Below are 25,283 nucleotides of genomic sequence, written 5' to 3' on the forward strand. Positions count from 1 at the left end.
ACCAGTTAGGGCAAGTGGGCGAAATTAGTTACTCAGATACGTTTAACTGCACCAAAAGTATACATCTTTATTCTTCAAAACACTAACTTGGGATTCTAATTCCCTATAATTTTCCCGAAGCTTTATAGAGAATATGAATCTGTTCCCACTTCCAGTGGATTAGTATTGCTGGTGGGCGTAAAGGAATAAATGCCATTGCCTCGGCTATCACAAGTTCACAACTTATTGTGCTTTGACCAATTATTTCTTTAATTTAATCACATAGCATAAAGGATTTGGCGAGTAAGGTGCAATAATTAGTAGTAGAAGGTGCAATTTTCAAATTAGTCATATGTGAAAGCACTTTTCTTAATTTGTTTAATGCTTTGGATATTTTCAATGCTACAAAGACTTTCTGCGTGAGAGTAGGTTAGCAATATTAAATACAAAATACAAAGACGTTGTGAATAATGCAAAATGGTTATTTTCATATAATTTTTTGAAGCCTTTGTTCAAAGATGCTTAGAAGTTTTTAATGGAATAATGATTTTATATATACATAAAACTGTGTTCAAATCTTTTAAGAAACATCAATCTTTTTTAAAAAATATACAAAGCTTCATGAACTCATTTAACTTTTCAATGCAACAATTTGGTTTAAATAATAACTAAATAAAATTAATTTTTTCAGATCTTTTTAGTGGGTATTTGGTAAACCAACTTAATAACTTAAAGTGACTTAATAACTTAATTTAAGTTATTAAATAAATCAAATATGTTTGGTAAAATAACTTAATAATATGATTTAAAATAAAAAAATAACTTTAAGTAATGCATAAAAATAATTAATTTATTTTTAAGTCTGTATCTTCATTTTATCTTTTTATCTTCATTTATCCTAATTACTTTTAAGATCTCTTTAGTTACTCCATGACCTTTATTATTACTCGACTTCTTTTGCTCTAATTATAATTTATGAAGATAGATATGCCAATTTGATAATTTAGAATAAAATTTAAGTTAATTTTATCAAATAACTTTAACACTTAAAGTAAAAATTAAGTAATAAGTTTTAAGTAAAAAACATGAATATTAAATGTTTCGAGTCACCCTTAATACTTAATACTTTCCTACACAGCCAAATCATACAGCCACAGTAAATGGGAAGGTTACTTTCCTTTGCTTTATACGGAGTACTTAACACAGTAGTCTACAAAAGCTTAAATGTTAAGACATCTGTGGAAGGTCCTGTCATTGACGGATCTTTTTCCTATTTTTTAGGTTCCTGCCAACCTGGTGCTCTCTCGAACAAGGGTTTACAAGGGTTTTCAAGTCATTCATCCGGTCCTTGTTGCATCCAAAAACCATCCGGTAAGTCATATCGTCGATAACGTGAGCAACCTTTGTAGTAATATCCACCACCTCTAGAGCTGCTGCCATTTCTTTTTGTGACTGCACCAACATCCCAAGCACCTCCTTCCTCATTGAGGCAAAGGAATTGATTTTTGCAGTACTAAGAAGCTCTACTGTACACAATTTTCCCTTAATCCCGTAGGTCAGGTCTTTGAAGGCTTGGAGTTTAGGCGGACTGGCAATGACAACATGCATCATGGGTTTTGAGGAATAGCTTGTTTATTTGGGGCGATGAGACTATGATTGTTGGAACACACCCAGGTCGCATAAACATGATGGGGCCATATTTCTTGGCTAACCGGCTGAGGTTGCGGTGAGGAAGATTTCCCAGCATGTGAGGCCACCAATAATTGGAAACTCCTGGAGACTGGGTGGTAGTTTCCGGAATTCGATTTTCAATGGGGAGTAACTCACTCATTTAAAAAGTTCCTAAACCAGAATAAATTGGAATAAAATTGTCTACAAACAGAAAATATATATAAAGGTATAGAAAAAATAGTAGAACGAATAACAATATTGTTTAAAAAAACAATATTATTTTAAACCATGTGTATAGTTATTATTGATAATTTATATATTTCTTTAATTTTCATTCTCATTTTTATTTAACATTAATTTATGAAACAAATTATTATTCATTCTATACGTATTCAAACACAAAAATTAAAATTACTAAATTCATTATGATTCAAAAGAGAATAAAATAGAAAGAAAATATCCATTCTCATTGTTTATTCCATGTACCAAACAGGCCCCACAAGGAAAAAGGAGGAAGTTGGACAGAGCACATGAGCGTCAAAATATGGTTGAACAATCTTCACAAGTGAACATTTAAGATTCATTGGCTCATTTAAGTATTAATATGTCCTCAGAATAATTATATCGTGCACTCATAATAGTATTTTTTTTTTTATAGATTCTATGTATCGGTCTCAATTTATTTATTAAAAAGCATTATGATATTATACAATCAAGCATCTTCCAACAAGTGCTTGAAAGAACTAAAAGGAAAAAGGAGTTGGTGAGAGCACATGGGCGTCAAAAGCAAGGACAAAATTTTTGCTATTACCGCTATATCATGTATCGGGACCTATGGGAACGATATCGAGTGGAGAAATGTCAATCAAGCGAAATTTTAGGAAAAATTGCCAAAATTTGTCTATATGGTGATAAATCAACGATATTTCCCAAAATTTTTTACAGTGGTCAACACTCCAAAAATGGCTTATAGTGCACAACTGGGCCAACCACTAGAGCAACTTTGTCCCTTAGTAAATATGTTGCACCAAATATATATATATATATATATATATATATATATATATATATATATATATATATATATATTTAAAAGTCATTATATAAAAAAATCTAAAATGAATATTTTAAAGAACTTATTAATTATAATTATTTTCTAATTAAATAAAAAAATTTATTTAATTGATTACCAAAAATATAAAAATTATCATGATAGTTTTCTTCATAGTGTATTTAATATCATTAATATATTAATTAAAAATTTAAAAATTATACATATATCATCATTTATTTTATATCATTTAATAAGTAAATTAAGTATATTATAATTTTAATATTAAATACATTTTAAAATCAAACATATTATAATTAAATATCACAATATTATTATGGAATAATATTTGATATAATTTAATAATAAATATATATTTGAAATTTTTTTTAAGTATATAATATTATTATCAAATATGATAAATTATATCATTTATATATTAAATTTTTTAACAAAACAACTTTAAAATGTCTATTATACTTTTAATTATATTTTATGAAATTTATATATATATACCATGAGTTTTAATCAATTTTAGGTTTACCGATATATTTCCAATATATCTTTAAAATCGAAGTGTCAATATACTCATGATTATTAATATTTTCATCCTTAGCCAAAAATAAGGCAAAAGGAATAATGTATTTTTGAATAGGTGTTTCAAACAAATAAAAACCGAGAAAAAAGTCAATTCTCTTTTACAGAGTTTAGTGGGCAACTCGATCTCACGCCTATCAGAGACCAAACCAAAAAAGACATGACCAAATTTTGTAGCCATGCAATCCCTTAGCAACCGAAAAAGGTACTACCAAATTTTGTAACCATCGTGTCTTACCCGCAAGACGCACAAAAAAGATTAAGGGGGTGGACTTTCATCAATTTCTCTAATCATCGATGTTCATGACTGTTATTGTAAATACATTTCCGTGTATTGGGTCTGAAGTTGATGTTTTCATTATAAAAATCAAAATATGGTAACAACTATAAATTTAATTATTGTTTTAATGTTAGGGTTACATGATTCTCCTTCATTTCAAACGGAATTGATTTTCATGTGTCTTTCCGCTTTGGCCACTGATCTGAAACTTCCACCTCTTTTCGCAATTTTTTCCGAGTCAAATTCGCGTGGTCTCTTTATCTGTTCCTGAGACTATCCTTTATACATATGTCTATTTCTTAAACCACCCTTCTCCAGGAGTCTACTTTCGCCTACTCAATTGAAATCTTGGTTTCTCCATCACTAGATATTTTGCCTTGTGAACAAATTTCAACCATTCATTAATCTCGCCCCTCTCGGCAACTCATCACTGATTCTCTTCTCTTTTTCTTTCTGAGTTTTGTTTCTGTGATCTCCTACAAGCCATGGATCGTATAAACGAAATCTTTGATGCTGCCATCACTGCCGAACGTGCAGTTCATGATCTGCCAGAAACCCTTGAATATTTGAGAGACGCCATGGTGATCCTGAAGCACAAGGCTAAAGATGTGAAGGCCGCGGTGGATTATGCTGAGGAAAACCGCAAGATGCGACGGACACATGAAGTGAGTAACTGGCTCCTCAGTGTAGAAGTCTTGGAAAAGAAAGTGATGGAGATACTGCAGAAGGGTGATCGGGAAATCCAGCAGAAATGTCTCGGAAACCGCTTTCCCAAGAATTACCGGTCAAGCTACAAGATCGGGAAGATAGCAAGTGAAACGATTGGTGTTGTCACTGAACTGAGGCACAGAGGCGATTTCAGCATTGTGGCTACTAGGCTGCCTAGAGCTGATGTGGATGAGCGGCCAATGGAGAAGACTGTGGGCTTGGATCGGATGTATGCAGAGGTTTGCAGATGCATCCAAGATGAAGAACCGGGAATTATTGGATTGTATGGTATGGGGGGTACCGGGAAAACTACCCTCATGACCAAAGTGAATAATGAGTTCTTATGCATTCATGACTTTGAAGTAGTCATCTGGGTTGTAGTATCCAGGCCAGCAAGTGTGGGAAAAGTACAAGAAGTTATTAGCAACAAGTTAGACATCCCGGATGATAGATGGGGAAACAGAACTGAGGACGAAAAAGCAGTAGAAATTTTCAAAATCTTGAAGGCAAAAAGGTTTGTGATGCTGCTAGATGATGTATGGGAGCGTCTTGATCTCAAAAAAGTGGGGATTCCTTCACCTAATTCCCAAAACAGGTCCAAAGTAATATTAACAACCCGCTCTCGGGATGTTTGTCGGGATATGGAAGCTCAACAAATCCTTGAGATGGAGCGTTTGACACAAGATGAGGCCATTAATTTGTTCATGGAGAAGGTTGGAAAGACTACTCTAAATTCACATCCGGATATACCCCAACTCGCTGAAATTGCTGCTAAAGAATGCCAAGGCTTACCACTTGCACTTGTTACTATTGGGCGAGCTATGGCTGGCAAGAACTCTCCACAAGAATGGGAGCCAGCAATACGAATGTTGAAGACTTATTCATCAAAGTTTTCAGGTATGGGAGATCATGTATTTTCGGTTCTCAAATTCGGTTATGATAACCTGTAAAATGACACCATCAAGGCTTGTTTTTCATATCTTGCTATAATATTGGGAATGAAATTCTTATAAGCTTGTTTCCTGTGATGTTCATCTCTCTACTGCTCTCTCAGCTTCCACGGTGGCTCCTTTTGCTTCTTCTCAATGGAGTTATGATGTGTTCCTTAGTTTTAGAGGAGAAGACGTCCGCTTTACCTTTGCTGCTCATCTCTATGCAGCCTTGCACAGGAGAGGAGTCAACACTTTCTTTGATGACTACGAGATTAGGAGAGGCGAATCCATATCTCCAACACTCGTAAAAGCAATTGAAGGATCAAGGTCTTCTATCATACTTCTCTCTCAAAACTATGCCGGTTCAAGTTGGTGCTTAGAGGAACTAGTCAAGATACTAGAATGCAGGAAAACCATGGGACAACTGGTTCTGCCCATTTTCTACAATGTGGATCCAGCAGATGTGCGAGGACACAAAGGGAGCTTCGGAGAGGCCTTGGTTAAGCTTGAAAATACTTTGAAGCATGATATAGACAAGGTGAAGAATTGGAGGGAGGCCCTTACTGAAGTTGCCAATTTAGCTGGCTGGAATTCACAGAATAAGTAAGTCTCTCTTTTTTTTTTTTTTTTTTAAGTCTTTTCCTTTCCATGTTTACTTCTAATTGTTACTTTTGAAATTTCCAATTTAACACTTGTTTGGTAATTATTATCAACTGTTGAGAGAATAATTTTTTGTTTTTAAAAACAAGAAATACATTGTTTTTTGAAAAATCTTTTAGGATTGTTTGTTTACTAATTTTTTAAAATAATTTTTTATTCTCTAAAACATAAAAAAGGTTTGACAACCAAAAAACAAAAAATATTATGCTATTCTTAAAAATAAAAATTAAGATGTTTTCAAATACAATCATTTAGCTATTCTAAGTTATTTTCACTTTTTTAGAACTATTTTTAAAAAATAATTATACAAATATGAAGAATAATTAAAAATAAAACACTATATATTAAAGTTATTTTGAAACATATTTAAAATATAGAAAATAAGTTTAAAATATTTCAAATTCCAAACAAGTTTTTGTTTTATAAAATATTAAAGAACAATTTTAAAAAATATTCTCAAAAACTTATTTTTAAAATTGTTTTAAAAAACATTTCACAAATAGAGTCTTAGTACATTGTTTTCAACTGATTTTTCCAAGGGTCATTTTAAAATATATTTTTACAAATATGAAAAATGATTGAAAATAAAATATTTCGGATCAAAGTTACTTTTAAACTATATTTAAAAGATATAAAATATGTTTAAAATATTTTAAGTTCTCAACTAGAGTTTTTCTAAACAAAACATCAACAATTTTTAAAAACTATTTCTAAAATCAACATTTCCTAAATAAATTCTTATACCTTGTTTGGTAACTATTTTCAATAACATTTTTTTAAAATAGTTTTTTATGATAGTTTTTAAATTTTTTTTTTTTTGATGTTTTATTCAGAAAAATTATGTTTATTTCTATATTTTAAAAATAAATCTTATAATAATACTTTATTTTAAATCATTCTTGGTATTTGTATCACTATTTTTTAAAATAGCCCACAAAAACAAATTAAAACAACCAAAATATGTTATACGAAGACATCTTATTTTTTATTTTTAAGAATAAAAAAGTAGTATTTTTAATTTTTGGCTGTGAAATATATTTTCCTGTTTTTGGTTCTGAAGTATGGAAAATTGTTTCTGAAAACAATTGCCAAATAAGCTTATTTTCCATTTTGTTTAGACATGATATTTAAAATTCTCAACAAACATTCAATAACGCATGAAATTGGAATGTGACCCATTATATTTTGATTACCTTGTTAATTTATACTTAAGTAGAATTAAGCGCAATCTTTTTTCTTATAATGGATTCCTAGGCTTACTACATGCATCTGCATAATACCTGGCAGGTCTGAGCCTACGTTTATCAAGGAAATCGCCATTGATGTTTTGAAAAGAGTGTTTGGATTATCGGCAGGTGATGCTAAGGCAATAGTAAAAGAAAATTCCCGTATACAAAACAAGGAAGTGGTACCAGGTCCACACTCAACCACTGTTCACATTGCAGGACAGTCTGGCATAAGTGCTAGAGGTAGGAGACCACCCATTGAAAATGTTGGGGAAGAATTAATTGACTCAGACTCAGGATATGATGACGTGGAATCCATATTAACAAAAGTATGGACAAATTTATGAGAACAAGAGAGTGAAATTTATATTTTTCCTTTTGTAAAACAAGTCAATGCTGTTGATCAGGAACGAGTGTGATGATAGTACACATATCTATTTTTGTAAAAAAAAATAATATTAAATTATTTATCTTGACAATGAGTTTTTATATTTTAACATATTTAAAAATGTGTTAAATTATTAATTTTATCAAATTATTACTTTCTAATATCATATTGTAATTATATAAAATAATTTTCATATACTTTTAGCGCAAAAATAAAGAAATAAAGTTAACACTATTTATAAATCAATAAAAACAAATCTATATAAAATAGTATATGTGTTTGTTTTTATATAGAAATATGTTATTAGTCTATATTTAGTATGTTTAAATATATAAATTACACAAATAAATTGTTTTTTTTTTACTATTATTGACATTTATAGAACTAATAAAATTAATTTAATATATTTAATGTAGCTCATTAAATTCAAAAATTTTCTAGCTATTTAAGGACATTACAGTAAGAAAAAGAACAAGAATCAATAAAATATAGAGAGCAAGAGTGATGGGCATGCCATCAATTCATTATTAACAGTATTTTTTATTTCATCTCTATAATGATTCCACCAAGTGATTGCGCTTTTTATTATTTTTATTTATTTATTCTGAGATGGATGCTAGTGACCTATATATATATATACAATACCTCAATGATTGCTTTTCTTTTCTTTTTGCTTTCTCATATGAAATTGTGGATTGATTCTTTTTGCCATTCAGTTTTCATTTGATAATATTAAGGTAAATTCATAATATTTCAACAAACATCATAATTTTTTTTCTACCATTTCTTTATGAAAAATTAAATAGGCAATAACAACTAGCAGTAATAAATAAATAAACTCATGCAATAGAAAAATAAATTAAACATTAGAATTTTTAGATGAAAACCCCCACAATGCAAAGGGAAAAACCATAGGACTTAGTCCAATTCAAACTTCCACTATCAACAATAATGGGTTATACTTGTCTTTTCTAAAATAATCTCTAGAGGCTACCAAATACATCAAGAGTACATATAACCTTGGATTATACAATCTCTCTTAGCAAAAACAAAGAAGATTGGAGAAAGCATACAAGAAAAAAAAAACGTCATTATTGTTCACAGGTAGTAACATCAATTCCCGAACTCAAAATCTGATTTGCACCATTCAGATTGTAGATACTTGAGTTTCAAACCTCTCCTCCAAATTTCAACTCGATTGGACCACAGATGAAGCGGGATCGGCTTGTTGATGGAATATGGACATATGCGTTTTTCCTCTCTCTCTTCTCTTCTCTTTTTTTTTTGTTCCTTTTTTTCCTGATCTCATTTTTTTTTCATTAATGTAACTAACTTGGTCCCCAAGCATATGGGGCCCACTTCCTCACATACAAAGGAGCCCAACAAATCTCCTTCTCTCGACTATGTGAGGGGCTCTACCAAGCCTGCTTGCTTTCAACAAAATTGTAGTTTCTCTATAGGTATTGGTTTTGTCATCATATTTGATCCATTCTCATTAGTATGGATTTTCTCAAGGCAAAACAATTTCTTCTCTAGTGCATCATGAATCCAATGATATCTCACATCAATATGCTTGTGAAGATTCTGGAACCTCTTCAAGGTTTTCTTGGCTATCAACAATATTTCCTACAATAATCTTATTGATTTGTTCTTGGAAGTCTAAAAAACCTAAGCTTGTGAATTGTCTTAAATCCTTAATTTCTTTCTTATACTGCCTTACTTCATCTTGAAGATCCTTAAGGGTTACGTCTTTGGTAGACTACTGGTTAAATCTAGTTAAGATTTCACTTAATTTATAAGGATTTACTATCATCTTATCTTCCTGCTTACTAACAGATTTCTTAAGGACATCATAAAGGTCTTGCTTAGTTTTTTCTTCTTCAACTTTCCTTAAAACATCTAGGACAAGTTCTTGAGCTTGGCTTATGACATTTATAATCTTAGGTTGGCAATCACAATTACCCTTAATGCATTCTTCTTGGTCACTAGAAGTTTGGCTTCAGATATCCTCACCACTACTATCGAGTTGGTTAATATCATCTTCATTATCTGAATTAGTCCTTGATTCAGACTCTATAGAGTTTAACATTACTTTACAAAGCATATCTTTTAAGTCTTTTGCTACATTTAAGTTATTAATTTTCTACTTAACCCTACAATCTTTCTTATAGTGGCCTACTTTACCACACTTAAAACAAGTTGGCTTAACTTCTGAATGGGCTTCTAGCTTTTTCTAGGCTTCTTTGTTCATTCTTCTTTAGATGTGCCTTTGTCTCTTGGTTTCATTCATCCTATAGTTGCCATGAGTTCCTCGCTTACTGTGATAGAACTTTTCCTTACTAGGCTTTCTACTTATTTGTTTCTTACTTTGCTTAGAGGTGGGCTTAGTTTCTTTAGGTTGAATCCAAACTAGCTACAGAATGAACTAAACTCATTCTTGTAGATCTTTTGTTCATTTTTCATCTGTTGCTTAAGCTTAAAGTCATTGCACAGTTTAATACTTTTAGATGTGACAATGCTTATAATTTCACCATAAGTAAGCTTATCATAAGGTATTTGTCCATTAAACTGTTCCCTTATCTTAATCCTAATTTTCTCAGAGAAAAGTCTAGGTAGTTCTGAGATGAATTTTTTTTTCTAAAAAGACTAGTTACAGTCTGATCTTAGCATGAATTTGGTTAAGAAAACTTCTTTATACCATCTGAAGTCATGAAGCTTGGGACACTTAAGGTTGGTTAAAAGATCTGCAGTCTTATCCTTAATCTTTGTAGGATCTCCAATGAAGTGTTTTGAAATAGAATATATTAGAGTAGCCACTGCATCCTCTATATCTTGACCATATTCGTCCTTAACCACTTCATTATCCTCATTAATCCTATAGGCTTTTAGGATACCATTTCTATCCTCAAAAGTGAGATAGTTATCCCACCATCCCTTAAGTTGACCTGTAAACCCAACAACAATTGTCTGAACTACAACATGGTCTGACAATCTATTGTTTAACTTATAGGTTGTACTAACTATGGTCATTTCTTGAAGCTTTGTGAGTATGTTATACTTAGTCATACCATCTATGTTCCTTTCATAGATAGTGCCACTAGTATACAAAGCTTGAGTATACTGGTTTCTTTCCTCATACTGCATGTCAGGAAAGGTTGGTCTAGGGTAGTAATTCCTAGATCTTGGTGGTTCTTGGTTATTGATAATCCTCATAACAGTCTGGTTAGGAGGTTCCTTAAAAATCTTAATTAGTTCATCAACCTCTGCTTCAGAACTAATTTCTCCTTTAACCATATTGATTCTCCTGTGAGAAGGCTGAGGTGTCTTAAGGACAACAAGGTTTTCCTTAACCTTTTGGCTTATCCTATCAATAAGGGCTCGATCAATATGGGGATTCTCTAGGAATTTCTTATAGAATTCAAAAGGCTTAAATAAAGGCTTATTATCTTTCTTAACAAACATAGTCTTAATGTGGTCTTATGTTTCAATGATCTCCTCAAACCTATTGAGTTGATCGCCTATGGTCTTAAGAAACATGTTAGTGTAGTTGTTCTGTTCCATGATTCTTCTAACGTCAATAGCACTAGCAGTTCCTTTATCCTTTGGCTTAGTCTTAAAAGGTGAAGCTTTGACTATGGTGCCATTAATGTTCTTTTCTATCTTAGCTTCTGGATGATGGATGGATTCTATGACAGTATCGTCACTATTTTTCCATATCTTAGTTTTTGTTGATGTTTAATTGACACGCATATAAGGATAATCTGGATGTTGCTCTTGTTTGAAGAGTTAAAACCAGATCCAATAGTTAATGTTCTTCTTTTCTTGTCTTAAGTATGTGTAGAATTCTTCTTGGTAAAGAGTTCTAGTATCTTTAGGGACCTTGCTAAAGAACCAAACTCTCCTTTGCTTATTGACTTCAAAATAGAAGTCTTTCCTTAAGAGATCCTTGTTGATCTCAAAGTCCTCATCACTTAGACTTAAAGTGTTAATCAATTAGGAATAAGTAGGAAACATGTCAGAAGATTCATCCTGATGTGATTCCTAAGTAGACTCATTTTCCTCAGTATAAAAAGGTCTGGCCAAATTGGTGTGACTTCTAACACCTGTTAGCTTAATGTTCTTAAGATTTGCTAAACTGGATCCTTCTTCTATCCTAGTAGTTCTTACTAGGATAGATGGACTTGAAGCTCTAGAGGGCTCATAATCTGGAATTTTAGGGCTACTAGAATGACGGAAAGAGTTGGAGAAAATCATATCTCCTCATCCATCAGAATATTGAACAATCTGTTTAATCATTTCAGATCTCTACTCTATGGCTGGAACAACATTAGCAAAATGCCAATTTTCTGGAAACTCAACCTCATCCACTTGATTTTCATGGGGACTATGAAATTAGACTTGTTTATCATATCAGAGTAGAAGAGAGTGGTCTCACCCTTAGGACTGGTGCACAGTGCTCCATATCCAACGCTTATGGTCATGTTTTTATAGGCAAACCCGGTAATGATGAAAACAGGATTGTTTCCTGGCTTGAACTTAAAGCCATGGGGCTTAACATGAAGGACAATCGAATCTAAGATATCGACATCTCTTAATCTAACTATGAAGTTAGGAAAACAATGGAAATAAACAGTACCATCATTCAATCCTACTTGGACAGCTCCAATAATAGAATCTTAGTAATTAAGATGTCTATTATCCCTTAAACACATGACAATAGAGGTGTTTAGACCTAGTCTTGTCAAAGGCTTAGCTGCAACTTGAATCATACCAAAGTGTATGAAGTTGTAATCTCGCTTATGTTTCTCAATGGACTTACTATCTAAGAGTCTTATGACTTGATCGTCGTGTTCTAAACTTACTGACATTTCAGAGGTCTTGATGGTGTAGTCTGTGAAAAACTTAAAGGTTTCTTTCTCATAAATTTCTTAATTAGGTACCTTGGGTAACTTCCAATCATCCAAATCATTTTGGATCTTAGGATAATTGATCTCTTCACTATTTACTACAACGTCTTGAGAATATGTGGATTTCCTAGACATGGTTCTGAAAATCGAACTCATTTTAAGGTTTTAATTTAGAGCCCAATAGCATATTAACAGACTTGATGAGACGTCTTCCCAAGCCTTTCCAGCCTTAACAAATGCCTATCCACAGTTAACAACGGGCTCAACCCGACAGGAATCGCGCTCATCGGCACACTGCTACCTTTCCTAGGATAGATCAAAACACCTAAAACAAACCCGATTTTCCTTCCCGTGGCTCAAATACCATAGACACCCAGGATGAGGTAATATGCAATGAAAATATGAATTATGCTAAAATTCAAAACAAAGAAGAGAAATCAGAAAATACACAAGATAATTAACCAAATAAATTTACAGAAAATGAACCACAAACTTTATTTACATAATTTGAAAACCATCCATGATAGGAGGTAGAATAAAAACGTAAAACATACTTATAGTAAGGAGAATATCTTACAATGGGAGAAGGGAGGAAAGCTTTGCTTGAGAGCTTACATGGTGAAAGGTAGGAGAGAGATAGAGATATATATATATATTTGGAAGTGCAAATAACCGGTGCTTACAACTGAGGATTGAACCTCTTTAAATAGAAAAAAAAAATGAATATTAAATAGTACAAATTAGGATACAAAGCACTATTTTCTTTTGAAAGCCATGCATGAATAGTAATCCCGTGAGTGAATAGTGAATAGTGAAAAAGTGAACAGTAAAAGTCGCTTTCTACTATAGCACTTGAGACTTTTTCACCGAAAATCTTACTTTCGGCTGAGTGATGGCTGACAGGCTGTTTCTGGACTGTAGAGTCACATGTTTGATGCTTGAGTTGGAGCATATTCTTATCAGTAGAGCATCACGAGGAATTTGCTTAGGGTAAAATGTAATCCTTATGATGCTCATCCAAGAGCTTGACATCTTCAGTAACAGACTTAGTTGGAAAATGATCCATCTTTTACTGCAGAAGATCTGATGAATAGGATCTGGGCAATGAGATATCCCATGTTCTTTGGATAAGCTTCAAAATCTCTGCTAATGATTCTGGCTCTCCAATGCTTGATTTGATTAGTAAGGGGTTCAACACAAATATCTGTAAATTGCAGAGGACAGGATAACAGTGTTGGTTTTCTATTCTAGTAATGCAGTGAAACAATGTACTGAGCTAGAAGAAGATTGCCATTAGAAATCCACTCAGGAGTTTTGCTGATGATGATGGCGTCAATAAATTTTTTGTTCATTTTAAATCCATGAGTTAGGCCAAGAGCTATCTTTCTTCCAAACTTTGATGCTTGACTTGGATCTGAGCATATGATTTGATGAACTAAGCCATAATCCAGAAGTAATTCTGGAGTTAAGATTAATTCCTCATTCTTAAAAGGAAGGTTAATTGGCATGTAATATTGCAAATCAAGGCATACACAGCTGATTATGAAATTTTTGTTGCAGTTGCAAAGAATCTTCTTGATGCCTTGTTGGTACTGAATAGATTCTTTGATAGTTCTACAAAGTTTAGAATCATCAAATTCTCTGTCCATGACCAATTTTAACCCAGGGACTAGAAGACTAATAGTGGTTGAGAGATAGATGTGAAGATCCTGGAGGTATGTTGAGATGAAAGCTTGTTTTTCTTCAGCTGAAGCTTTGGTTTTTTCATAGATTAAAAAACGTAGGTCTTGCTCAAGAGGGTACAACTTTTCTATCTTATGGAAATACATCCTTAGCTTAAAGTAATTCCACTCATCCTCACTCAATTTTTCTTCATCCACCAGTGGGGTGGACTGCTTATTCTCACCATTTTCCAATGGGGAAAATGAGGCTTGAGCTTTTAACATGAGCTGATGAAATTCAACTATTTCTAGTTTCCTGTCTAAAGTCTGGCATCTTTCCTACAAATCACTAATACACTTGATATAATCAGATAAAGGGTTAGTATTATTAAAAGATGGATTTGTGAGAAAGGAATCCTCCATAGAAAGTAAAGAACCCGAACTTGAAGCTTTATCCCTGCTAGGGGATGCTAAAGGAATAAGATGTTTGGAGTAGCTGTGATCGCTCGGATTTTGTCGTTTATTGGATCAAAACAAAATTTATAACCTAATTCACTATTCTATAGCAATTTGTACCCGATCAAAAAGTGGTTTTAGTACAAACTACTGTAGTATAGTGGTTTTTAGGTATCGTCCACAAGGATGGATTATTCTTGGTAATTAAGGGTTGAATGAGATGATAAGAAATGATTGTGATCAAATGAAACTGATAAGAAATGATTGTGATCAAATGAAACTGATTTGAAAATGCATGATAAAATTCCAAAATAACAATGTATTCAAATTGAGAGGAAAATGAAGTGTAAAAGAGAAGAAAATTAATAAGATGTGAGATTCTCGGAGTTAGGATTTTCTAGAGAGCAATTTCCATGGTGAATAGATGTTGAGATCTAATTTTCATCAAGTTAGATTGCAAACCTAAATTTTCATCTAAACCGATTTTTGATTTAGCTTTAGGTCTAGATCTAATTTCTCTTCAAATTAGGTAATCTAATCCAAGAGATCAATTTGAATCATAAATTCAATTCATCTTAAACTATCTTCCAATGATTCACACAATGCAACTATTCAATTTCATCAAATCTAGCATTAAGAATTTGATGAATCTACCTAGCTTGCATTGTAGTAATCATCCAAGACAATTTGAAGAGAAAAATCCCCAAATTTCGATTAATCAATCAATTGGATCTAATTACCTTTACAATTCAGACTCAATTCTCTAATTCACCATAGATCTTGCCTCTAGATCCTCCCTTCTCCGAGAAAAACGAGATTTAGCCACTCATGCTTGGAGATTTGATCTCACAAGACATGTTTGGCTACCGAGAAAATGAGAGAAAATGAAGGAAAGTAGAGAATTATATAAAGAGAAGAAGTATGAAAAGTTCTACAATTAGAAATTATAGCAAAAAGTAAAAAAAAAAAAATTCTTAAATGAGTCCATCTCGTTTCTATTTATAGGCCAAGGTAAAAAGGACACTTGGCAACATTTTAGAGGTCTTTCGGATGCTTCTTCATCAAGGAATATGGAGAAAATGCATTTTCGCACGAGCCCCTAGCAATCTCGCATGATGGTGCGAAGTGGAGAGTCCTTCAGCTTCATTTTCGTTCTTCTGGAGCGTTTCGCATGACTGTGCGAAAATTTCGCATGGTCATGCGAAATTGCTTTTCACAATTCCCTTATGTGCTGCAGCCAATACCCATGCTGTTTCATTTCGCATGACTATGCGAAAATTTTGCATGGTCATGCGAAATCGAGAAATATGCTTTTTCGACTCCTCTTTGCAATTTCTCTCATTTCTTCATGTTTAATCCATCTCCACCATCTTCAATTAAGCTCCAAATCCCAATCCAAACTGATTGCATTGCTTCTTTCATTATGCATTTGGATCATCATCAACTTTATTTGTTTTCTTCAATTTGATTAATCTCTTTTGTCACCAATTTATCAAAATTATACTTTGAAATGACTCCAAAACTTCATAAAACTTGTTAGTAACTCTTGCAAGGGCAACAACATGCTAATTGAGTGTTTTAGGCATAATTATTACTCAAAAGACATAAAACTCATGAGAATTATTATCTAAAATATGCTCTTTTTGAGTAGTAATCATTCCCCCCAACCAACACATTGCTAGTCCCTTAGCAATGGTATAACAAAAGGAAAGAAAAACAATACCAAACAAAAGAAATCATAAGTCACATAAGCAAATCATTTGAAAAAATATATTTGAAATTTCCATAGTATAAATGGTTGATAAACAAGCACACCCTACTATCCATAGGTATCAACAAAATCTCAACTTATTTACTATCTCTAATAGAAAGAATATCATGTAAGTCAAGGTATCAAAAACATATCCATCTTCATTTCCCAAACAATTTTTCCAAACAAGTCTTGAGTGTAATTAAGCTAGCCCCCAAATATAGTACTCAAAACTAATCCTCCCCCCAACCTACCTCAAATTATCTCAAACAACAAAAATCACTCTCTCATAGGTCAAGAACGCACCTATTTTTATTTTATTATTATTATTATTTTTTCAAAGGACTTATTGTAGGAGTGCAATGCTAAAGGTATCTCCAAGTATATGGTCCATGTAGCGGGGATTCATCGATGACTCCCAACCATAAGGCATAGGGCACCAAGTTTATAGGACTATTTAACTAGCCACTAACTCCTCGGACTTCACCCCGGACTCCTCAAATCAGGATCCAATACCTTAGCACCTACAATTGAGTTCATACCCCGCCTATCCACCCATGTAACAAGCATTAAGGTCGGTGGCTCCCAACCAAAATGGCTTAGGGCACCAGGCTTTAAAGACCTTTGGGCCATATACCCCTCGGACCTTGCTCAGGTTTCAAGGCAAGCATAACTCAACCTTTTTATTCATCAACTTTTTTTTTTTTTTTTTTTTCAATTGGGCACATTGGCCTCTTTTTAAGGTGTCTCAACTCAATTTAAGAGTAATCAATGTTAAAAGATAATTAAGTCCAAGTCTTAAGGTTAGAATAGTTTTTCATCTTATATCCGGGGTCTAGAGTGCATAGTATGTGTCAAGACTCAAATAGAAAGGACCCTTTGGAAAATGAAGACTTCAAAGTCAAATCAACTTTAATTCACATAACAAATCTTCTAAGATCAAGCAAATAAGCTAGTATTCTAAATCAACTTTTTTCAAGTTAGGTTTGCTCATTCATCATCACAAATGCTATAGTCATCTCAAAAAAAAAATCTCACCAAATAAGTCACAAATGTGATTTATGAAAAAAATTTATAGAAAAACTAATAAAACTAATAACATATTTCCTTATCTTCATTTTTAACCCTCCCCCCAACCTAACTTGTACATTGTCCTCAATGTGTAATGAAAATATACAAAGAAAGGAAGGGAAGATACCTCAATCTCTCATGAATTTCAGCTTCAATAGCTAAAACAAAAATAAGACCACACATGAGAATTGTTGGATATGAATGATATAAGAGAAGAAAATATGAAAACAAATCTATTAAAAAAAAAAACTATGTTAGAGACACAATGTATGGAGTAAAATCAAGGTATAGATGATGACAATGTCCAAAGAAAACATGATTTCAATGATAAGTCAATGATTCTCATGGAGTTTTTGAAAATTTCACACAAGTGTGCAAACTAGACAAGAAGGTGAAGTGTGTTGCAACCACTTTCTTCTTTTGAAATAATTTGGCACAATCATGCGGAAATTTGCATGTACATGCGAATTGGTCAAGAGAGTTTTATCTTATTATAGCCTTCAGCATAATTTTCACATAGTCATGCGAAAATTCGCATGCTGATGCGAAATGGTCCAGATGCATGAAATTTTTGCAATCATCCACATTAGTTTCGCATAGTCATGCAAAAATTTTCGCATAAGTGTGCGAAGTGGTCCAGATGGCTCATTTTACTGCAGTCTTTAAGATGGATTTCGCATAGTCATGCGAAATGTTCGCATGGTCATGCGAAATGGTCCAGAGGGTTAAAAATTATTGCACTACCCTTATCAGTTTTGCACAGTCATGCGAGAATTTCGCATGATCATGCCAACTGGGACAGAGACTCATTTTGCATATTTCTGAAGTTATGAAAACTCCCCTGTTTTGGCATGACTCCCCTGTTTTGGCATGATTGTGCTATTTTGGCATGACCTCCCTGTTTTGGCATGACTGTGCAAAATGGTGATGGGTCATTAAAACTCCTTTTTCCTTTGCTTCATGCATTCCATCCATCCGGAAAATCCTTTGCATCAATACTCAATTTGGATATGGCTTGCAAACAATGAATGGACCAACTCCTTGGTACTTAAGCTTTCCCGGAAAAATATGTGGCTTGAAATAGCCTTCTTTGAACTTGTTCTTTTGAATAAGTTGGTCATGCCATTCCTTGAGCTTCTTTTTCATGATCTTTGGATTATTGTGCACACCATGCTTCATGGTTTTCACTTTCTTGGAGCTGAAAAACCATTTCATTAACTTCAAAGGTTGAATTTCTTCATTGATCTTCCAAACTTCAATCCGTTCATTGGAAATTACTTCACCGATTTTTGAAAAATTATCTTCAACCTTTTCTTTCACTAGCTCTTCCATAGGCAATTCAATCAAATAAGCCTCCTTAAGTTCCTCATTCTCTTTGGTACCATGCTTCTTACATGAATGAAAAATGTTCAGCTCAATTGTCATGTTACCAAAGGTAAGTTGCATCACCCCACTTCGACAATTAATCAATGCATTTGCTGTGGCGAGGAAAGGTCGGCCAAGTATAATAGGAACATGGTTGAGTCCACTAGTTCTTTGTTCCGTATCAAGCACCACAAAATCAACCGGATAATAGAAGTTATTGATTTGGATCAACACATCTTCAATAATTCCTCTTGGAAACTTAACCGATCTATCCACCAATGAAAGTGTGATGGAAGTAGACTTTAGTTCTCCAAGCCCCAATTGCTTATATACTGAGTAAGGAAGAAGATTCACACTTGCCCCCAAGTCTAAAAGTGCTATTTTTACAAAAGTGTTGCCAATATTCACCGAGATAGTTGGACATCCCGGATCCTTGTACTTGATTGGAGTCTTGCATTGGATGATTGCACTAACTTGTTCAGTCAAGAAAGCTTTCTTTTTCAAATGCATCCCTCTTTTTATGGTACACAAATCCTTAAGAAACTTGGCATAGGTTGGAACTTGTCTTATCATGTCAAGGAGTGGTATATTGACTTTGACTTGCTTGAGAACTTCAAAAATTTCTGGAGCATTATTTACCACTTTATTGGATTGAAGAGCCATGGGAAAAGGTGGAGCTAAGAGCATATCTTTCTTATTAACCTTTTCTTTAACAATCTCATCTTTCTTTGATCTATCATCCTCATTCACCTCTTTCCCTTTTTCTTGTTCTTTCACATTTTCCTTTTGTTCTTCTCCTCTATTCTCTTTTGGTTTTGGCATAGGTTGATCAACTTGCTTACCACCTCTTAAGGTAATGACTGCTTTGACTTCATCATTCTCAATAGAATTTTCACTTGTCTCTCCAATTTCATGGACTCCACTTGGATTTTGTTGGGGTTGTGAAAAGAATTTCCCTTTTTCTTGCACCGTATGCATGCTTGTGAGTTTAGAAATAACAAGCTGCATATTATCAATCTTTTGTGTGAGATTAGTTTGCAAGCTATCAAATTTCTGATTGAAAGATGTCTCCACATGATCTATCCTTTGGTTTACTTGAGTATTGATATTCTTTTGATCACCAATAAAATCTCCCAAAATTTTACTCAAGTTTACAATAGCTTGCTCAACCAAAGAAACTTGTTGTGGAGAGTCTTCCATGAATTGTTGGCTTTGTGAGTATTGTCTTGAAGAAAATTGATCTTGTCCACAATTCCATGACATGTTCGGATGATTCTCAACAAGTCTTTCCCCCTTGGCTGGTATTGTAGGACAATCACTCACTTCATGTTCTATAGATTGATAACTAGAACATTGCTCCATGTAAATTGGATTATCATATATTTCATTCACCTCATGAAATCCCTTAGCTTCAAGTTCCTCTAGCCTTTTTGTCAAAGCTACCATTTTAGCTTGTAGATCAACATCTTCATTCAACGTATACATTCCTCCTTTTGAATTGCTTTGAGACTTGGACTTGTATAAATCCCTTTCATGTGGCTCATCCCATGACCTTGATATTTCAGCCACATAATTCAAAAATTCAAAAGCTTCATCAGGACTTTTGCTCATAAAGTCACCTCCACACATGGTTTCTAGCAATTGCTTCATAGTTGGCGACATGCCCTCATAGAAGTAACTCACCAACATCCATGTGTCAAAACCATGATGAGGACAAACATTGATTACTTCCATATATCTTTCCCAACAAGCATAAAATTTTTCATTGTCCAATGCCACAAAGTTGGTAATTTGCCTCTTCAAGCCACTTGTGCGATGTATGGGGAAAAATTTCTTCAAGAAGGTTGTTTGTAGTTCCAACCATGACCTTATGCTTTGGGGCCTCAATGAGTTGAACCACAACTTAGCCTTATCCTTCAATGTGAATGGAAAAAGCTTCAATCTCATAAGCTCTATGGATGCAGTCCCTTCTTGAAAAGTATGACAAACTTCTTCAAAATCCTTGATGTGAGTATAAGGATTCTCATTCTCCATTCCATGAAATAGAGGTAGAAGGGGTACCAAGTGAGTTTTTATCACAATAGACTCATTAGGAAGAACTATACATGATCCCATGCCTATTCTTTGAGGATGCATATATTCTCTCATTGATCTAGACATGTGAGAATTGCCATTGTTTGGTCCTTGTTGAGTTTGTTGATTTTCCTCTTGATTTTCCATTTCCTCAACAATTGGATCACAAACCAAAAATGATTAGCAATATAAGTCCTTTTCAATCTCTCCCTTGAGTTCTATTCTCAATGTAGTATGCAATGGAGAGCCTACAAAACAAGCTAAGAAAAACCAAAACAAAACAAAAAGAACAAAAGAGAAAAATAAAAGATAAAAAAATGGAATAAAAAAAAATGGAGAATCGGTAAAGAGAACTTCACCAATCTTGTGATGTGGATCACAAGGGTTAATCCTCACCAAAGAAAATGCCTCAATCACCTTGGCACCATCCCCGGCAACGGCGCCATTTTTGATCGCTCGGATTTTGTCGTTTATTGGATCAAAACAAAATTTATAACCTAATTCACTATTCTATAGCAATTTGTACCCGATCAAAAAGTGGTTTTAGTACAAACTACTGTAGTATAGTGGTTTTTAGGTATCGTCCACAAGGATGGATTATTCTTGGTAATTAAGGGTTGAATGAGATGATAAGAAATGATTGTGATCAAATGAAATTGATTTGAAAATGCATGATAAAATTCCAAAATAACAATGTATTCAAATTGAGAGGAAAATGAAGTGTAAAAGAGAAGAAAATTAATAAGATGTGAGATTCTCGGAGTTAGGATTTTCTAGAGAGCAATTTCCATGGTGAATAGATGTTGAGATCTAATTTTCATCAAGTTAGATTGCAAACCTAAATTTTCATCTAAATCGATTTTTGATTTAGCTTTAGGTCTAGATCTAATTTCTCTTCAAATTAGGTAATCTAATCCAAGAGATCAATTTGAATCATAAATTCAATTCATCTTAAACTATCTTCCAATGATTCACACAATGCAACTATTCAATTTCATCAAATCTAGCATTAAGAATTTGATGAATCTACCTAGCTTGCATTGTAGTAATCATCCAAGACAATTTGAAGAGAAAAATCCCCAAATTTCGATTAATCAATCAATTGGATCTAATTACCTTTACAATTCAGACTCAATTCTCTAATTCACCATAGATCTTGCCTCTAGATCCTCCCTTCTCCGAGAAAAACGAGATTTAGCCACTCATGCTTGGAGATTTGATCTCACAAGACATGTTTGGCTACCGAGAAAATGAGAGAAAATGAAGGAAAGTAGAGAATTATATAAAGAGAAGAAGTATGAAAAGTTCTACAATTAGAAATTATAGCAAAAAGTAAAAAAAAAAAAATTCTTAAATGAGTCCATCTCGTTTCTATTTATAGGCCAAGGTAAAAAGGACACTTGGCAACATTTTAGAGGTCTTCCGGATGCTTCTTCATCAAGGAATATGGAGAAAATGCATTTTCGCACGAGCCCCTAGCAATCTCGCATGATGGTGCGAAGTGGAGAGTCCTTCAGCTTCATTTTCGTTCTTCTGGAGCGTTTCGCATGACTGTGCGAAAATTTCGCATGGTCATGCGAAATTGCTTTTCACAATTCCCTTATGTGCTGCAGCCAATACCCATGCTGTTTCATTTCGCATGACTATGCGAAAATTTTGCATGGTCATGCGAAATCGAGAAATATGCTTTTTCGACTCCTCTTTGCAATTTCTCTCATTTCTTCATGTTTAATCCATCTCCACCATCTTCAATTAAGCTCCAAATCCCAATGCAAACTGATTGCATTGCTTCTTTCATTATGCATTTGGATCATCATCAACTTTATTTGTTTTCTTCAATTTGATTAATCTCTTTTGTCACCAATTTATCAAAATTATACTTTGAAATGACTCCAAAACTTCATAAAACTTGTTAGTAACTCTTGCAAGGGCAACAACATGCTAATTGAGTGTTTTAGGCATAATTATTACTCAAAAGACATAAAACTCATGAGAATTATTATCTAAAATATGCTCTTTTTGAGTAGTAATCAAGCTGCAAAAACCTGCTACTTCAAAATGTTCATAATAGAGTGGCATGAATTTCTCAGAAAGAGCTTAATGGGATTTCTTAAAATCTGGAGATTTCTTAAAGGGCTTAAGAGGTTGTTTTTCTTTTTTGGGGGCCATGTTCTTGTGAATCCTGCAAAAATTCACGAGTTAGGAAATCAAGGATTGAGTTATTTTCTCATTTAATATACTCAATTTGAAAATCAAAATTGCTTAAAATAGCTTGCCATCTAGGAAAAATATGCTTAGAAGCTATATTTTTAACATCCTTTAGTAAAACTGATTTTGCATATTTGCAATCAACTCTTAATAAAAATTCTTGATTCAAAAGATCATCTTGAAACTTTGAAATGCATAAAGCAATGCTTAAAATCTCTTTTTTAATGGTACTATAGTTGAGTTGAGCATTATTCCAAGTTCCTGAAGTATATCTAACCAACATCTCTTGGTTATCAATCCTTTGCTTAAGAATACCACCATAACCAATGTTTGAGGCATCAATCTCAACAATCTTAAAGGCTTTTGGATCAGCTAAGGCAAGACATGGTAGGGTCTTAACTCTAGACTTGATAGTTTTGACAATCTTGGTATGATCCTTATTCTAAGGTACTGGGTTTTTCTTAAGTCATTGTCTTAAAGGGGCACAAAGCTGGCTTAAATCCTGAATAAAGTCTGACACATAATTAAGGCTTCCTAAGAAATGTTGCAATTGTTTCTTATCCTTAATCTCATCAAGAAACTTATTAGCAAACTCTATTGATATTTGAATGGGAGTAATTGTTCATTGGTGAATATGATGTCCTAGGAACCTTATCTTAGTCTGGAAAAGGTTAATCTTGGTGGTTGATAAGCTTAAACCATTACTTTTAATTGTCTTAACAAACTTATTGAGATGTTTCCAATGCTGCTCAACAGAGTCAGAGTATACCAAAACATCATCAATGTAGACAATGATGAAATCAAAAAACTGGTTAAAGATATCATTCATTATATTCTGGAATTTTGAAGGAGCATTCTTAAGGCCAAAGGACATTACGTTCCATTCATAATGTCCAAAGGAAACCACAAAGGCTATCTTATACCTATCTTTTTCAGCAATTTGGATTTGCCAAAATCCTGATTTCATGTCAAACTTAGAGAAGACTTTGGACTTAACTAACCTTTGAAGGAGGTATTTCTTGTTTGGAATAGGATACCTAATCCATCTTAATGCATCATTAAGAGGTTTGTAGTTAATGACTAGTTCAGGTGTTCCTTTTTCTAATTCAGCTTGTTTCTGAACATAGAAGGCTAAACAACTCCAAGGGGACTTAGACTTTCTTATCAACTTTTTGTCAAGAAGATCCTGGATCTCTTTTTCACAATAGCTTAACAAATCCTTATTCATCTGGATTGGTCTTGCTTTAATGGGAATATTTTTCTCACTAAAGTCTGGTTCATAAGGTAATTCTACCTCATGATATTTCCTATGCCAAAACGCATTAGGAATGTTCGAGCAAACTTCTCCAACAGTCTTATCCTTAAATCTTTCTATTGCATCTTGAGTTTTCTTAATTTTCAATTGATCTTCTATTATAATCAGATTAATCTCCTATTTTAAGAGATTGACATGATTTTCTTTGGCTCTTATCACTTGATCCCTTAAGGTATTTATACTCCTTTCACTAGGTGGATTGGTAAATTCAAAAAGAATTTCTTTATTTAAAAGCTTTGTCCTTAAACCTTGATCATCTACCCACATGGGAAAGATAGAGCCTAAAAAGGGGTTTCCAAGGAGAGGTTTTTCCTTAAGATACTTAACTAGGATGAAAGTTTGCTTAATACAAAATACCTTGGTTACAAATATGAGCATCTAACAACTTATACTTAATAGCAAGTCTTTTACCATTAGCTCCAAAAAGATTTGTTCTTATTTTTTCATGAAGTTAAGTAGGTACTAGACCTTCTTGTAGGCAATTCAAAGTTGTTCCTGAATCAATCAAAGCAACAATATCAATGACAAATTTATTCTTAATTACTATAGTAAGAGAGACTTCCCACCTCTAGAAAATAACCCTACTAATAGTATTCAGGTATACATCTGCCTCTTCATTATTAGCTTGTGAAGATTCTGGAACGTCTTCAAGGTTCTCCTGGTTATCGACAAGATTTCTTATAATAATCCTATTGATTTGTTCTTGGAGGTCAGAAAAACCTAAGCTTGTGAATTGTCTTAAATCCTTAATTTCTTTCTTATACTACCTTACTTCTTCTTGAAGATCCTTAAGATTTATATCTTTGGTAGACTGCTGGTTAAATCTAGTTAAGATTTCACTTAAGTTATAAGGATTTACTGTTGTCTTAACTTCCTGCTTACTGACAGATTTCTTAAAGACATCATAAAGGTCTTGCTTAGTTTTTTCATCTTCAACTTTCCTTAAAACATCTAGGACAAGTTCTTAATCTTATCTTATGACATT

At 33.3% G+C, this 25,283-nt stretch overlaps 2 protein-coding genes across 3 annotated transcripts; one reads left to right on the forward strand and one right to left on the reverse strand.

Annotated features, from left to right (window-relative positions):
• Window positions 1–3,780: 3,780 nt before the first annotated feature.
• Window positions 3,781–7,583, forward strand: LOC117907599 (probable disease resistance protein At1g52660). Of its 2 annotated transcripts, none has more exons than XM_034821194.1 (3): window positions 3,781–5,183; window positions 5,341–5,821; window positions 7,133–7,583. In XM_034821194.1, the coding sequence occupies exons 1-3, from the start codon at window positions 4,064–4,066 to the stop codon at window positions 7,449–7,451; spliced, it is 1,920 nt and encodes a 639-aa protein (XP_034677085.1). In that variant the 5' UTR covers window positions 3,781–4,063; the 3' UTR covers window positions 7,452–7,583. The 2 variants fall into 2 exon arrangements, with proteins under 2 accessions (XP_034677085.1, XP_034677086.1); XM_034821195.1 differs by having other exon boundaries at window positions 3,783–5,183; window positions 7,166–7,583.
• A 10,753-nt stretch (window positions 7,584–18,336) lies between these two features.
• Window positions 18,337–19,680, reverse strand: LOC117905761. The gene has a single exon (XM_034818636.1). The coding sequence runs from the start codon at window positions 19,678–19,680 to the stop codon at window positions 18,337–18,339; it is 1,344 nt and encodes a 447-aa protein (XP_034674527.1).
• Window positions 19,681–25,283: the final 5,603 nt, after the last annotated feature.

Source organism: Vitis riparia, chromosome 18, assembly GCF_004353265.1.
Source record: "Vitis riparia cultivar Riparia Gloire de Montpellier isolate 1030 chromosome 18, EGFV_Vit.rip_1.0, whole genome shotgun sequence".
NCBI lineage: Eukaryota > Viridiplantae > Streptophyta > Magnoliopsida > Vitales > Vitaceae > Vitis > Vitis riparia.